General features: G+C 49.7%; 1 protein-coding gene across 1 annotated transcript; it reads right to left on the bottom strand.

Moving 5' to 3' along the window:
* Positions 1 to 498: 498 nt before the first annotated feature.
* Positions 499 to 4,809, bottom strand: Znf792 (zinc finger protein 792). The gene is made up of 4 exons (XM_090322606.1): positions 4,726 to 4,809; positions 3,735 to 3,864; positions 2,880 to 2,993; positions 499 to 2,074 (listed from the first exon to the last, which is right to left on the bottom strand). The coding sequence occupies exons 1-4, from the start codon at positions 4,795 to 4,797 to the stop codon at positions 501 to 503; spliced, it is 1,890 nt and encodes a 629-aa protein (XP_090178732.1). The 5' UTR covers positions 4,798 to 4,809; the 3' UTR covers positions 499 to 500.
* Between the last annotated feature and the right edge of the window lie 12,529 nt (positions 4,810 to 17,338).

Raw genomic sequence — 17,338 nt, 5'->3', positions numbered from 1 at the left:
TCCACAGATAAAATCAGCCACACAGGGTAGTGAGTTGCATGGCCTCAAGCAATCCAAGATTTCCTTCAGGAGTTCAGAAGGCAGGAAAAGAGGTCTGCCTTTCAGGTGCCGCCGAGATGGCTTCTGTCAACGGCAGTCACAAAACAAAACTCTAACAAAACCCATGGTCAGAAAAAGGCAACTTATAGCCAGGCGATTGATGGCACACACATCATTCTAGCTACTCAGGAGAAGCTAAGCATCATCATGGATACAAATCCATGAGATTTGTATCTCTAAGGAACCACGAAAAGGCCAGAAGTGGAGCTGTGGCTCAAGTGGCACAGAATGCTAGCCTTGAACCCCCAAAAATAGAAAAAAAAAAAAAAAGAAAGCTCAGGGACAGCGCCCAGCACACACACACACACACACACACACACACACACACACGCACCCACGCACGCACCACGCACGCACGCACGCACACAATGCAACTTAGGTTCTCAAAGCTCCCTACGTTTCTAACAGTCCTTGGGCATGGCTCCGCTGGGAATGCTTGGAGGAGCAGGGGTCACCATCTGGCTTGCCACTTCCTTACCAAGCTCATTCTCAGCGCTTCCCTGGGGTGGAGGGGCGCTTTGGGTTGAACAAGAAGGCTGTGCATTTGCTGCCAATCTTGCTCTGGTGTGAATTTTCTGATGGCGAATCATAGTAGGCAGCTGGCTGAAGGCTTTGCCGCACTCCTTGCAACGGTAAGGCTTGTCGGGCTTGTGGATTTTCTGGTGCTGCCGCAGGTTGGACATCTGTCGGAAGGTCTTCCCGCACTCGCCGCAGCAGTAAGGCCGCTCCTCGCTGTGCAGCCTCCGGTGGTTGTGGAGACTGGAGCTCTGGTTGAAGAACTTCCCACACTCGTTGCACTGAAAGGGTTTTTCCCCCGTGTGAAGTCGCCGATGGCTGTTGAGGCTGGAAGTTTGGCTGAAGAACTTCCCACACTCACTGCACTCATACGGCCGCTCCCCGGTGTGAACCCGGTGGTGCTTCATGAGATCCGAGCTCCGCGTGAACACCTTCCCACACTCGGTGCACCCGAAAGTCCGGCTCCCCGTGTGAATTTTCTGATGTTTCCTGAGGTCCCCTCTCTGGCTGAATAACATCCCACATTCCCCGCAGCCAAAAGGCGGTGGCGGTGGCGGTGGCGGTGGCGGCGGTGGTGGTGGCGGCGGCTCACCACTGCGAAGCGGCTGGTGTTGAATGAGATCAAGATGGCTGAAGAACTGTCCGGGATCGTGGCACTCAGATTTTTCCCTGCTGTGGATTCTCTGAGGCTTCGGGAGGCTGGGGTTCCAGCTCAAAGAGTTCCCATAGGCGCCCCATTCACGAGCATGTCCACCGCTGGAAACCATGTCCAGCTGAATGAGGCTAGAGTGCTGGGTGAAGGGTCTTCCATACTGGCGGCCCCGGTAAGGGGGTGCTCTACTGTCAGCGTGTGGGGGTGGGAGGCTGCTGGTGGCAGGAGGTAAGAACAGGCCAGACTGGATCCACTCCCAAGGCCTTTCGCTGCTGTGGATGCTCATGTCCTGAATAAGGGTAGATTTGTCACTGACCATGTCCCCAAATTCACTGATCTTGTCATGTGTCTGCATGGTGGGAACATGTGCCAGGCCCTCTTTGGCCCAGGGAGTGATCTGAGGTGCCAGAAACCCTGGGGTAGCCATGAAATCCTCCATGAAGTCTCCTCCGATCTCCCTGCAGGCGAAAGGCTTCTCTGAAGAGGAACCTGTGCTGGGCTTCATGAGGAAGGCTCTGCTTTCCTCGCTTCTCACAAACGTGGCCGTGTGTGGCTGGGCCCCCTGCCCTAGAGAAGGGCAGACAAGGAGCTCTAATCCTCTGTGATTCACCCCAACCTTCAAGGGCTTCTGATTGGGGAGTGTGGCCTGGTAATGGCCTGGGGGCAAAGTGTCTTTTAGGGTCAGGCCACACAAGTAGGCCTTTCGGATACACAGAGCCATCTTGGGGCTCCTGTGCTGGGAGAATCCTTCTCCAGAAACGCTGGATCCACACAAAGGCTGCCTGTCCTCTGCGCCGTGGCAAAAATCTGCAAGCAGATGATGGACGGTGAAGTTCACACAAATGGTAATCGAAGGATAGAAACCCATTCCATAAGCCCACGTGAGCTCACGACCTAGGAGAGGCTCAGGCCTGCTCGACACCAAGGAAAAGCTGTAATCCTGGCTACTCAAGAAGCTGAGTAATCTAAGGACTGAAGTTCAAAGCCAACTTGGACATGAAAATCTGTGAGATTCAAAGTCCTGGGGCTTGAACTCAGCACTGTCCTTGGACTTTCTCAAGGCTAGAGCTCTACCACTTGAGCCTCAGCACCACTTCCGGCTTTTTCTATGTATGTGGTAGCGAGGAATCGAACCCAGGTCTTCATGCAGGCTAGGCAAGTAGTCTATCACTAGGCCAAACTCGGGGCCCAAATCTCCGAGATTCTAATTGCTAACTTGGCACGGTGGCAACATGCCTATAATCTCAGCACTGGGTAGAGAAGAATCACAGGTTTGAGGGCAGATTGGGATACATTGTAAGGGTCTGTCTCAAAAAGGAACAAACAAAACCAACCACACAGGAAGGGGAAGGAAAGGAAAAAATGAGGGACAGCCCTTGGCTTTGGCCCCAAACCATTACGAATGAGAGAAGATGCTGACAGGATTTGAATATAGGAGTGACGTCACTCATCAGCCTCCAATCAGTGACTGCATCCCCTCCCAGACCCCCCTTCACGATGTCACTTCCCTCTAGACCCAACTTAGAGACATTTTCTCCCCATCCACACTTCTATCATGTCACCAACTCCAACCCTACTAGGTGACATCATTCCCACTCTAACCCCCACTTACCAGCACCACAAACCCCTCTAGCCATGGCTGAAGTCATAGCCCCTCTGTCAGGGAGCCACGGCTTATTCTCCATCTCCAGGTGAGCAACTACATGAGATCGGAAAGCTGTAAGTCCTAAAAGAAAGAGGGAGCCCATCAGTGTCCACGTCACCAGGCTTAGGGAAATAACCCACAGCACATGTCAGAGGGAAAGTCAGTACAACAAAAGCCAGATGTACGCTGGGTGCTGGTGGCTCACACCTGTATTCCTAGCTACTCAGGGAGGCTGAGATCTGGAGGATCATGGCTCACAGCCAGACCAGATAGGAAAGTCCTTGAAACTCTATCTCCAATGAACCACCAGAAACACCGGAAGTGGTGCTGTGGCTCAAAGTGGAAGAGCATGATCCTTGAGCAAAAAGGAGCTCAGGGACAGCGCCCAACTCAGAGTTTAAGGTCCAAGGTGGGCACCAAAAAAAGAAAGAAAGAAAAAAAGGAAGATCCAGGGGCAGGGGGCATGGCTGTCTCATCCCAGTGGTCACAGCAAGGAGAAACCACAGCAGGTTCTAGAATGTATAGCACTGTCCGACACAGGCTGTGTCAGCAAGCAAAAAGGAATGGAATGAGGGAGGGGGAGAATTGGGGATCAGGACTGTCCCCCAAAGTACTTTGTGCTGCAGGCAGGGGGCTGGACAAGGACAGAAAATATGGCTCACAGCACCACCCAGAGATTTGGACCCAAACTAGGGAAAAAAGCCAGGCAGAAATACTATCATGGGAGACTAGCTATGCAAGGACCAGAGATGTCTCTTGGGCCTAGAGAGGGACAGGCGGCCATGAGCTCAGGCCATAGCAGAGTGGGTGTGACAAGCTTACCGAGTGAAGCTAGGAGTGCAAAATTCTCCAACATCACGTCACAGTACAGGAGTTTCTGGGCTTCATCAAGCAGCTCCCACTCCTCCGGTGAAAAGTGCAGAACCACATCCTCAAAGCTCACGAGGCCCAGCTGGGTGAGGACGGTAAATTCCGTGATTAGCCTCCTTCCAAGGGACTCCTTCCCTCAGTCTCATCCCAGTCCCCAGGACAGGCCAGGCGCACCCCCCCACACACACACACCTTTCCCTCATGTCCCATGGGACATCCATATTGGCCAGCAGCAACAAGAAATAGGCACTGGTGGCTCAGGCCTGTCATCCTAGCTATTCAGGAGGCTGAGATCTGAAGATCATGGTTCAAAGCCAGCCCAGACAGGGAAATTCCTGGGACGTTGATCTCTAATAAACCACTGAGAAAATGCCAGAAGTGGTGCTGTGGCTCTACTGGCAGAGCACTACTAGCCAGGAGGAAAAGCTCAGGGACAGCGCTCAGGTCCTGAATTCAAGCCTCAGGACACACACACACGACCTTCCATGGCTCCCAGCACCCTCACAAACAGCAGCCCAAGCTGGGCACTGAGAATCAAGGCTGGAAGCCAGGCCAGGCCAGGCCAAGCCAGGCCGTCAGGCTCTCATATCCAATGAACCACCGAAAAGCCGGAAGTGCAGCTGTGACCCAAGGGGCAGAGCACTAGCCAGGCTCAGGGACAGCGCCCAGGGCCTGGGTTCAAGCCCCTTACAAGAGCACAAACAGACGAGCAGCCACAACAACAGGCACAAAGGCGAGCCCAGCTCCTCGGCCTGCCGTCCACGGGTCCTTCCTGACGCCAGCTGACTTGGGGTGCCCCCACCCCTGAATTTCTGGGCACGGAACACCCTTTCCCTCCCTCGCATCCTCTGGAGTTTACAAGATGGACATCGCTCCTTCCACTCCCCGGGACGCCGGCTACAGGCTGGGCCGCAGGCGGGCCCCAGGGGTGCCCCTGCCGTACCTGACTCTGCCCGTTCTCCGGGGCGCGAGGCCAGGGCGCCACCGCCACCGGGCCAAGGCCGGGAAGATCCATCGGGCCAAGGCCGGGCAGATCCGGACGGCCTCGACCACGCGGAGCGCCGCCCCCCCAGGAGAGGTGGGACCCCCTCCGCCAAGCCTTCACCGCCGGCCTCGGTCCCAGCCGCGCAAATCGTGTGCCAGTGAGGGCCTACACGGCGCCGGCCTCCCCAGCAACGCCCGGATGCCCGATGTAAAGGCGCGGCGGAGGGTTCGAGCCTCAGCGCCCCCGCGGCGCGGCCCGCGATTGGACGGCGGCAGCCACAGTCCCGCCCCCTCGCAGTCAGCCGCCTCGCTGTGCGCAGCCGCAGTCATTCCACAGGGCTAGTTCCTAACGTGGCCCAAGGCCCCGCCCTCGGAGATAAGGCTCCGCCCCCTTCGCGTCTCAGGCCGCGCCTCTGATATTTCTCTTAAAGGGACAGTACCCAGACTCGGGAGGCCTCTTAACTTTCCGGCCCTGTTGGGCTTTGGCGGGCCCTTTACCTGCCACTTAGATTCACACTGGAAATTGAGGTTAATATGTGAATGAAGGGAGATTGGAGGGGTGTCAAGCTTTAAATGTCCTCATCAGAGCTTCCCAAACCCAATCATTGTTTTGAGAATGGCCTGGGAATTCTGTTCAAGAGGGCAAGTGGGATAAGCAGGAGAGCAGGATACAAAAGGGACAGTAGGTAAACTGAGGAAATCAGGAAACCCATCACTTTAATGATAATAACAATAATTATTCTTGACGCATTAATTGTGCCCTACTTGTTAGGAAAATGGAGGATAACAGAAAAGGAATAGGCATGACTGGATCATTGACAGGTAAAGACTGTTCATTGAGGAACAGCGAGGGGCACAGACAGCAGCTGGATTTTATGAGGTCCGAGCAAGGAAGAGGAAGTTAACTCAAAAGCCCTTGGTCAAGGGAGGCCGGGGCTTTCTGGTTGAGCCCAGGATGGGATGTTTACAGCCAGGCTTAGGTAAATTGCTCTGCTAGAGTCAGGTAGTCTGCACTTATCTTTGGTGACTTGCCTGATATCTGCATGCACCTGGGAAAACATGGTGGGAGTCAATCCTTCACTATTAATGCTGGGAACTAGTGGCTTATGCCGGTCATCTTAGCTACTCAGGAAGCTGAGATCTGAGGATCACAATTGGAAGCAAACCTGGGCAGGAATGTCTGTGAGGAGTAGAGCTATAGCTCAAAGTGATAGAGCACTAGTTTTAAGCAAAAGAGCTCAGGGATAGTGCCCAGGCCTGGAGTTCAAGCCATATGACCAATAACAAAAAGAAAGGAAGGGGGCCCGGAGTTTGGCCTAGTGGTAGAGTGCTTGCCTAGCATGCACGAAGACCCAGGTTCGATTCCGTGGTACCACATACATAGAAAAAAGCCAGAAGTGGTGCTGAGGCTCAAGTGGTAGAGCTCTAGCCTTGAGAAAAGTCCAAGGACAGTGCTCAGGCCCTGAGCCCAAGCCCAGGATGGCAAAAAAAAAAAAAAAGGAACGAACAAACCAAATAAAGAAAGGGAAAAATGAAAAAAACCCAACCATTTATTATCTTAAGAGTCAGGAGGCAGTGAAACTTAAATGGCCTCTGCTTGAGTTTTGTGTGTGTGTGTGTGTGAGAGAGAGAGAGAGAGAGAGAGGGAGAGAGAGAAAGAGAGAGAGAGTGTGTTCTGGGGCTTTGAGTCCTTTATTGGAGATAAGGGTCTTCTGAGGACTTTCCTGCCTGGACTGGCTTTGAAACATTATCTTCAGATCTCAGCCTCCTCAGTAGCTAGGATTATAGATGTGAACCACCAGCACCCAGCTTTGATTAAGTTATTTAAAAACCCAGGGAAGTGGATGAATCTAGAGCGAATCATGCTGAGTGAGACAAGTCAAGACCTAAGGAACAAAAGGCGCATGGTATCCTTAACATGTGGCTATTAAATCCAAAGACTACAAGAGCGAGGACTCAATAACTGCATACCCAAAGCTATGGACATGGTAATGGAAATATAAACGTAACTATATAGACATAAAAACCTATGACTCTATAGACATGGTTTTTTTTAATATTTTTTATTGTAACTAATAAAAGGGTTACATGATATTTGCCAGATAGAAGGTGCATTAATTCACATACATTGATACCCTTTCACATGTCTTGGTACCCATTACCCTCCCCCCCCATAGACATGTTTTATTTCATAAATTAATACGTTGTTATGACATACAAACCCTTAGCCTAATTTGGATTAAGTTCTAAAAACTAAGTCCCAGTGATTGTACATAGAGATTCCCTCCTTGAACACTTGTTTGTTAAACTCGTCATTTGAAATATGATGTAAAAATCAATGTTAATAAATTCTTTAATAAAAAAAACCCAAAGTTAAGGTGTCAGCTGACAAGAGCGTATTTTTGTTTCTGTTTTCTTGCTTGTTTGTTTGGTTTTTGTTTGTTTCTTGTGCCTCTTCTGGGGTTTGAACTTGGAAACTGGGTGCTGTTCCTGAGCATTTTTTTTTTAGGTTGATCCTGGGGTTTGAACTCAAGGCCTGGGCACTGTCTCTGAGCTCTTTTGCTCAGGGCTGGTGCTCTACTACTTTGAGCCTCAGTGACGCTTGTGGTTTTTGTAGTGGTTAATTGGAAATAACAGTCAAAAGGTTCAAAGCATGGACTGGCTTTGAACCATAATCCTCAGATCTTAGCCTCCAGAGTAGCTAAAATTATAGGCTCCCAGCTTACTTTGAGCCATAACTCCATTTCTCTTTCTCTCTTTCTTTCTTTCTTTCTTTCTTTCTTCCTTTCTTTCTTCCTTTCTCTCTTTCTTCCTTTCTCTCTTTCTTTCTTTCTCTCTCTCTTTCTTTCTTTCTTTCTTTCTGTCATGGGACTTAAACTCTGGGCCTGGGCAGTGACCCTGAGCTCTTCAGCTCAAGGCTACTGCCCTACCCCTTGAGCCGCAGTACCACTTCCGTTTTCTGGTGGTTATTTGCAGATAAGTGTCTCACAGACTTTAGTGCCCAGACTGGCTCTGAACTGCTATCCTCAGATCTCAGGCTCCTGAGTAGTTAAGATTACAGGTGTGAGCCACTGATACCTAGAATAAAGGATATCCCCCACCCCACAACACACACACACACACACACACACACACACACACACACACACAGGATTTTAACCAGGTACTGCTGGGAAAGTTCTGACCACAGGAGGGCGCAAGAACCACAAAACCCTGGCGCCAGCCCCTCCCCTCCCCCCAATCCCTCCCCTCCCCTCTCCCTAGGCCTCTGTTTCAGCTACTTTTCTGCTAAGTTGTGATTCTGGTACCTGCAGTGTCCACAGAACCTAGAGCTTGTTAGAAATGCAGAGCCTCACACTGGACCGCAGAATCGATATCAGTGTTTTGCTAAGACTCTCGGCATTTCTGGATCACATGTCAAGGGCATTCAACTTCTGTGGTTCTGCCTGTAGCCTTGGCTGTGGGTTAGAATCACACAAAGAGAGGATCGCTCTCCAGACTTTCTGACTTTACTGACCTGGGATAGCACTGCCTGCCAACATAACTCCAGTGCCTACTATAAGAACCTGGGGGTGACCTCTGGCACTCTTGCCTGTCATCCCAGCTACTCAAGAGACTGCGATCTGAGGATTATGGTTCAAAGACAACTCAGGCAGGAAAGACCTTGAGATTCTTCTCCTCAATAAATCACCAGAAAATGGGAAGTGGAGCTGTGGCTAAAAGTGATAGAGCACTAGCCTTGAGCAGAAGAGCTCAGAGACAGTGTCCAGGCCCTATGTTCAAGCCCCCCCCAAAAATAATAATAATTAAAAAAAACTGTTCAAAGCCAAATACCAGCCAGCTGGCCACCTATAATCCCCAGCTACTTAGGAGGCTAACATCTGAGGATGAGGAGCATGGTTCAAAGCCAGCCTAGGAAAGGAAGAAATCTGTGAGACTCTTATCTCCAGTTAACCAGCAAAAAAGTCCAAAGTGGAGCTGTGGCTCAAGTGGTAGAGTACCAGTCTTGAGTGAAAAAGTGCAAGAACAGTGGCCAGGCCCTGAGTCACACGTCACACACACACACATACACCCACACACACACAGGAAAAGAAAAGAAATTGTCACATGAAGCTTATATTATTGTCTCTAAGCCTTCCACTTCCTGAACTGCAACTTTTGGTACAAAAGAAAAGGAAGAACTGCAGTCTTCTCTCTCCAACCTTGCTTGCTTTCCAGAACAATTAAGCTTCTCTTGGAACAGAGCAAGGATTTCTTTGTTGTTGTTGCTAATTGTGGGACTTGAACTCAGGGCCCGGGCGTTGTCCCTGAGCTCTTTTATTCAAGGCTAGCACCCTACCCCTTAAGCCACATCGCCACTTCCAGTTTTTCAGTGGTTAATTGGAGATGAAGAGTGTTGGTCTTTAGTGCCCAAACTAGCTTTGAACTGGGATCCTCAGATCTCAGCTTCCTGAGTAGCTAGGATTACAAGCATGAGCCACCGTGCCTGGCTTGGGCCTCACACTCTTACTCAGCTTTTTCACTCAAGTGCTCTACCACTTGAGCTACAACTCCACTCCAGGCTTTGTTTTCTGGTTGATTGAAAGTAAGAATCTCAAGGGCTTTCTTTCCCTAGATGTCTTTGAACCACAATCCTCAAATTTTAGCTTCCTGAGTAGCTAAGATTATAAGCATGAGCCACTGCCACCCAGCTTTAAAATTTTCTCTATGGTGGAGATATAGGTAGAGCAATAGCAATGTTTTTCAGGGTGTGTGTGTGTGTGTGTGTGTGTGTGTGTGTGTGTGTGTGTGTGTGAATATCTGAGTTTAAACTCAGAGTCTCTCTCAGTCATCTTGTGTGCTCTACCATGTGAGTGAGGCATCCAGCCCAGCTTTTTGCTGGGTGTTTTGGAGGTGAATTCTCACATACGTTCTTTATCTGGTCTGGCTATAAATCCCGATCCTCTGGATCTCAGTAAGTACAGAATCTTCCAATGTCTCTAGAATTACACACATGAGCCACCAGTACCCAGATTCTTTATTTTTTCATACATCAAAAATATCACGACTGGGAGTTTGGCCTAGTGGTAGAGTGCTTGCCTAGCATGCACGAAGACCCAGGTTCGATTCCTCAGTACCACATATATAGAAAAAGCTGGAAGTAATGCCGTGGCTCAAGTGGTAGAGCTCTAGCCTTTGAGAAAGTCCAAGGACAGTGCTCAGGCCCTGAGTTCAAGCCCCGGGACTGGTTGTTGCCCCTAAATCTGTCTGCTGTCTGCTGCTTGTGTTTCTTTTTGTTTGCTGTGTAAAAATTTTTTTTTCGTGGCAGGGGAGGTAAGGGGTGTGGAGGGAAGGAAGATCTTTTATTCAGGCAGAAAACCTTCCAGGTTTACAGCGAATTTCTGGAGTCAGAGAACTATGTCAGATTGTGGGTTTTTGGTTTTTTGTTTCTACCTGTTTGGGGCTCTGCTGCCAAGACCTTGAAGCAGGAAATGTCTTGAAAGCAGTCCCTCCCCCTCCTCCCCACTAAGCCGATGGCTTCCTATCCAGACAGGAAGCTCTGTACAACTGTCTCCCTGGCCCCAGAAACACAGGCCAGCCAGCTTAGACATCCCACCTTTCTGCTGGTTTGTCCAGCAAGTCCAGTCTGCTGCTGTGTTGTGCTGGCACAGTCTGAGGACACAGCCATGGTATCCATTCTTGATTTCTTCTTGGAAGCCAGCCTCGTGTTGTGTTCAGAGGTCTTTCTCTTAAACCATAGTTTCACATTTTTTTTTTTTTTGTCAGTCTGGGGCTTGAACTCAAGACCTGGACACTGTCCCTGTGCTGCTTCTGCTCAAGGTTAGCATTTTACTACTTGAGCCACAGCACCACTTTTGGCCTTTTCTGAGTAGTTTATTGGAGATGAAAGTCTCATGGAACTTCCTACCCTGACTGGCTTTGAACTATGATCTTTCAGATCTCAGCCCCCTGAGAAGCTAGGATTGCAGAATGAGTCGCTGGTACCTGGCTTTGACTTTTTGTGCTTTTTTTCTTTCAGGTGTCCCCTAATTAAGCCCATGATGCACACACACACACACACACACACACACACACACACACACACACACACACACACACAGAGAGAACCTGAGCAAGGCACAGGCAGCTCCTGCCTGTGAAGAACCTGGGAAACAAGCCAGGCACAGTGGCTCACACCTATAATCCTAGCTACTCAGGAGGCTGAGATCTGAGGATGCCAGGCTGGGCATGAAAGCGCAGGAAAATTTCTTTCTTTCTTTCTTTTTTTTTTTGTGGGTCATGGAGCTTGAACTTGGCTTGAGCATTGTCCCTGAGCGCTTCAGCTCAAGGCTACCACCTTACCCTTGAGCCAAGCCTCACTCCCCATTTTCTAGAGTGAATTGGAGATAAGAGTCTCAGGTCCTTTTGGGCCCAGGCTGGCTTTGAACCTTGATCCTCAGATCTCAGCCTCCTGAGTAGCTAGGATTTCAGTTGTGAGCCACCGCACCTAGCCATGAAACTCTTTATCTCCAATTAAACCATCAGAAAACTGGAAGTGGCACTGTGGCTCAAGTGGTAGAGCGATAGCCTTGAGCTGAAGAACTCAGGGACAGCACCCAGGCCCAGAGTTCAAGCCCCCCAACTGACAGAAAAAAAAGAAAAACAAAACAAAACCTGGGTACTTTTAAGCCACCAGCACCTAGATCTTGATAGAATTCTTTTTAAATTTTTTCTTTTCTTTTCTTTTCTTTTTTCCCCAGTCCTGGGGCTTGAACTTAGAGCCTGGGTGCTGCCCCTAAGTTTCTTTTACTCAAGGATAGTGCTCTACCAAGCTAGCCACAGCACTATTTCTGACTTTCTTTTCTTTCTTTCTTCCTTTTTTTTTTTTTTTGGTTTTTGTTTTTGTGGGTTGTGGGGCTTTAACTTGGCCTGAGCGCTGTCCCTGAGCTCTTCAGCTCAAGGCTACCTGCCCTACCCTTGAGCCCAGCACCAGCTCCCATTTTCTAGAGGTTAATTGGAGGTAAGAGTCTCAGGTCCTTTTGTGCCCAGGTTGGCTCTGAACCTTGATCTTCAGATCTCAGCCTCCTGAGTAGCTAGGATGACAGGCTTGAACCACAGCTCTGGCTCCACTTCTGACTTTCTTGCTGATTAGTTGGAGATCAAACTCTCAAGGATTTTCCAGCCCAGGCTGGTTTTGAACCGCCATTCTCAGATTTCAGCCTCCAGAGTATCTAGGATCATAGGTGCCCGGCTTGAATTCTTAGTGTTTCTCTACAAATAAAAAAAAAAACCAAAAACATTCTGCATCTGTGTATGTGCTGTGTCTTCAGTGGCTAAGCCACAGGCTGAGCCCAGGTGATTAAAACCATGTGACAGACCAGGGTCCCAGGAGTTGGAGGGAACTTTTTCAAACCGCGGTGCCAGCGCCCTCTGTGGACACTTGCAAACCTCATGCCCGCTGAGAGTTGCTTTATGGGAAATGCTGGATTTCCAATTTGGGGGCAGTTATGGAATATTCATGCATATGTAGTGAGATACTGGTTGTGCTCTTTCAATAAGGTTCTCGTTGCCGAAATTTTTTTTCCTCCCATTGGAACTTGACATGTCACGCTATTAAAAACAAAACCAAGAAGACTATCTTGCTGGGTACTGCATGTCACCCAGCTACTCAGGAAGCTGAGAACCAGCCAGCCAGAGAGGAAAGACCATGAGGCTCTTATCTCCTAGGAATCAGCAAAAAGCTGGACGTGAAGCTGTGGCTCAAGTTGGGTATCAACCCTGAATGAAAAAGCTAAGGGTCAGTGTCCAGGCCCTGGCTTCACGCCTAGTTTGGGCACAAATAACAACAACAACAACAATAATAATAATGCATCACAAAGGCCCAGAAAGCAGAAAGCCCTCCCAGGTTCAAGGCTTCTTATCTTAGAATAGAAACAAGGCCTGGACAGTAGTTTGGGATTTTGTGATTGGAGTCATCTCTGAACTTGGGGGGCAGCAGGACATGTTTTCACCAGTCCTGGGGCTTCAACTCAAGGACTGGGCACTATCCTTGAGCTTTTTTTTTGCCAGTCCTGGTTCTTGAACTCAGTGCTGTCCTTGGGCTTTCTCAAGGCTAGAGCTTTACCGCTTGAACCACAGCACCACTTCCAGCTTTTTCTGTGTTTGTGGTACCACGGAATCAAACCCAGGTCTTCGTGCATGCTAAGCAAACACTCTACCAAACTCCTGGCCCTCCCTGAGCTTTTTCTGCTACAAGGCTAGCACTCTAGCTCCTCAGCCACTATCCCACTTTCAGCTTTTTTCCGGGTCACTGGAAATAAAAGTCTCATGGAGTTTCCTTCCTGGATTGGCTTTGAACCACGATCCTCTGATCTCAGCCTCCTGAGTAGCTGGGATGACAGGCGTGGACCACCAGCCCCTGTCTAAAGGAGAACTTCTAACACTGTCTGGCTAGAGGCTAACCTGAGGGAGGGACCTCTAGAGACCTAGGAGGGTCCAGGGGAAGGGTGACGAGGTGAACTCTTGGGCTCCTTGTTACCGTGCACCCCACCCCGCCCTCCCCTTTCTCTCAGGAACAGCTGGCCAGAGGTAACACGACTCCAGCCATGCAGGCTGTTCCAGCCTGAAGGTCATATCTGTTGGCCAGGCCAGGCTCCCACTCTGGATGTAGAAATTGGAACCCCGGAGAATAGAATAAGAAAAATCCAAAAGGTAGGGGTTTCGAGCTCCCAGAGGGGCTGGAGAGACTTTGCCAGGGGGTGGGGGGAACCCCAGCTTCCTCTCTTCCTCCTTTCTGGGCAGCTGCACCTCCAGAAGCTGTGGCTGGGTGGAACGGCTTGGGAGGACAGGCAGGCTGTGGCCTCCAGGTGGCTTCCAACCTCACAGACGCTGACACAGGAAATGGCCGTACTTCCTCTCTGCCTGGGGAAGCCTCCAGCCACCAGGCCTTTGTCTCCAGAGGGGAAGTGGCTCAGTCGGCAGGGAGAAGTCATGGCTTCCGCCTTGCTCTGTGCTTAGCTGGTGGTCACCTAGGCCTAGGCCCTGGGCCTGTGTGGCCTGCTCAGGCCTGTTCAACCCGGGCCCAAGGCCCCCAGGGCCTGCTCAAAGCCCACCTAACCCAGGCCTGAGGCCTGGCTGGCTCCCAGCCCTCTGTTGAAGATAATCCAGGGGATGTCTGCCTTTGAGAGTCTGAGAATAAACTGCCACTGTCCCTGAGCTCATTTTAGCTCAAGGTTAAAGCTCTACCACTTGAACCACAGCACCACTTCCGGTTTTTTGGTGGTTAATTGGAGAAAAGAGCCTCCCGGAGTTCAGTGCCCAGGCTGGCTTTGAACCACGATCCTCAGATCTCAGCCTCTTGAGTAGTTAGGATGACAGGCGTGAGCCACTGTACCTGGCTCTTCATCTCTCTTCTTGTCCCCTCCTCCAGGGACTGCACTGCCACCCATACCCACCTTATGGCTGAGCTCCTGTCCCTACCGCCTTGGGCAGCCCCAGGGACCCAAGACAGTGCCCGGAGCTCAGCTGCTCCCCAACCGGGACAGCAGGCAGAGAGCGGCGGTGCCCAGGGCCTGGTGTCTGAGCTCTGGAGGTTTCTGGAGGTGCCTGTCATTCAGATAACACCCTCCAGCGATGAGGACTCTGCCTGCGATGAGGACTCACCACCCTGCACCCCAACTCCTTCAGGCCTGAAGAGGCCAAGGTCTCCAGACTTGAAGAGCAGGATCCAGGACAGGTCAGGCCTGGCTGGTGGGAGGACAAAGATGGTCTTTGTGTGTTCACTCCCCCCCCCCCAAGTACGTTCGAGGGTAGATTCCTTGTGGCTGTCATTGTCCACATGGAGAGAGGACCATAGAACAGTGAGAATTACCTGAGTTACAGGGGCCTGAGTGGAAGTCACAAAGTAGATGTACAATAAAATCAGAGAATGAGCTGGGTGACGGTAGCTCACGCTTGTCATCCTAGCTACTCAGGGGGTTGAGATCTGAGGATCATGGTTCAAAGCCAGCCTGGGCAGAAAAATCACCCTGTGACTCTCATCTTCAATTAACCACTAAGAAACCAGAAGTGACACTGTGCTTAAGTGGTAGAGGATTAGCCTTGAGTACAAAGAGGCTCAGGGACAGTGCTCAGGCCCTGAGTTCAAGCCCTACAACTGAAAACAAAACAAAATAAAAAGGCCATAAAGCTAATATGAGCCACAGGTTTTTGTTTGTTTGTTCTGGACAGTCCTGGGGCTTGAACTCAGAGCCTGGGCACTGTCCCTGAGCGTCTTTTGCTCAAGGCTAGCACTCTACCACAGTACCACTCCCAGCTTTTTTCTGTTTATGTGGTAGTGAGGAACGGAATCCAGGGCTTCATGCATGCTAGGCAAGCACTCTACCACTAAGCCACATTCCCAGCCTCCTGTTTATTTATCTATTTATTTTGGCTTCTTTTCTTTTTTTTTTTTTTGGTGGGTCATGGAGTTTGAATTTGGCCTGGATGCCGTGCCCGAGCTCTTCAGATCAAGGCTACTGTCTTACCTCTGGAGCCAAGCCCCACTTCCCGTTTTCTAGAGGTAAATTGGAGATAGGAGTCTCCTGTCCTTTTGTGCCCGGGCTGGCTTTGAACCTTGATCCTCAGATCTCAGCCTCTTGAGTAGTTAGGATTACAGGTGTGAGCCACCACGATTTTATTTTATTTCTCCAGTTCTGCTCAAGGCTGGTGCTGTACCACTTGAACCACACCCGAACTTCCAGCTTTTTCTTGGGGGAGGGGTTCATTGGAGGTAAGTTTCAGGAAACCTATAATCCTAGCTACTCAGGAGAATGAGATCTGAGGATCGCGTTCAGACACTAAAGTCTGTGAGACTCTTATCTCCAATTAACCACTAGAAAGCTGGAAGTGGCACTGTGGCACTAGGGGTAGGGCGGTAGCCTTGAGGTGAAGAGCTCAGGGACAACGCCCAGGCCCAGTGTTCAAGTCCCACGACTGGGAAAAAAAAAAAAAGACTCTCAGGGACTTTTCTGCTCTGGGCTGGCTTTGAACCCATATATTTTTTAAGATCTTAGCCTCCTGAAGAGCTAGGATGACTGAAGTAAGCCACAAGTGCCCAGCTCATGCCTCCAGGTTTAATTCCAAAGCAATGAAAATAACATTTTGAGGGACTGCGTGCAGTAGTCTGGCAAGAGTCTCACAATTTCCCATCTTGCCATTTGGCTTTTAAATGTGTGCCCCATGTGAGTGGTATGTCCTGTTGTCCCTCACAAGCCAGAAAGACTGGAAGAAAAAAAAAAGAAAAGAAAAGAAAGAAAGGAAGAAAAAAAGAAAAATTTAAGCCAGATACTTGTGGCTCACGCCTGTCACCCTAGCTACTCAGGAAGCTGAGATCTGAGGATCACAGTTCAAAGACAGCCTGGGCAGAAGTGTCTTGAGACTCTGATCTTCATGGAACCACCAGAAAATTAGAAGTAGTACTCTGGTTCAAAGAGGTAGAATGCTAGCCTTGAGTGAAAAAGCTCAGAGATAGTACCCAGGCCTTGAGTTCAAGCTCCAGGACCAACACGCGCTCACACACACACACACCACAAGAGCAAAACAAAACAAAACTCTGGTGAGGTGAAAGAAATGACATTGTCCAAAAAGAAATGTACTCACTGCCTGTCTTATATAACCACAACCCCTCTATATATCAGCTTTTCTTGTTGTTGTTGTTATTGTTGTTGTTCTCCTCCTCCTCCTCCTCCTCCCTTGTGAGGCTTGAACTCTGGACCTGGGCTCTATCCCTGAGCTCTTCAGCTCAAGGCTAGCACTCTGTCACTTCGAATCACCGCGCCACTTCCGGTTTTCTGGCGTTCCATTGGAGATAAGTTTCACTGACTTTCCTTCCTAGCCTGGCTTTGAATTTTGATCCTCAGATCTCAGTCTCCTGAATCTGAGCCCCCAGCCCTCAGCTCTGTGGATCAAGGTTATGAGAGCCATAAAAAAAAAAAAAAAAAAAAAAAAAGAAAGCTGGGAGTTTGGCCTAGTGGTAGAGCACTTGTTTAGCATGCACCAAAACCAGGGTTCGATTCCTCGGTACTACATACATAGAAAAAGCCGGGAATGGTGCGGTGGCTCAATTAGTAGAGCTCTGTCCTTGAGAAAGCCATGGACAGCACTGAGTTCAAGCCCCAGGACTGGCAAAACAAAAACAAAAACAAAACAAAACAAAACCCCAAGGAGGAGATGACCATAAGTTAATGTCACAAATCCATATTTATTGATTCCAGAGACAGAAGTAGCTATTTTAGTTTTTCTTCTTTGAAATAAATATTTGCTATTTTAAAACGTTGCCAGCTGTGGTGATGCATGATATGAAAAGATCTCAAGTTAAAACCAGTCTGGAAAATATTTTCCTTCCTTCCACCGTCCCACCATTTTTTGTTGTTGTTGTTGTTGTTGTTGTTGGTTATGGGGCTTGAACCCTGGGCCTGGGCACTGTCCTTGAGCTCAAGACACTTTACCTCTTGGAGCCAGAGTGCGACTTCTAGTTTTCTGGCGGTTCATTGGAGATAGGAATCCATGCCAGGGCTGGCTTTGAACTGCGATCCACAGATCTCAGCCTCCTG

Source organism: Megascapheus bottae, chromosome 31 (genome assembly GCF_031878675.1).
Source record: "Megascapheus bottae isolate mThoBot1 chromosome 31, mThoBot2.hap1, whole genome shotgun sequence".
Classification (NCBI taxonomy): domain Eukaryota; kingdom Metazoa; phylum Chordata; class Mammalia; order Rodentia; family Geomyidae; genus Megascapheus; species Megascapheus bottae.
Note: the sequence above shows the minus strand (reverse complement) of the source record. Positions and strands in the feature narration are given on the sequence as shown.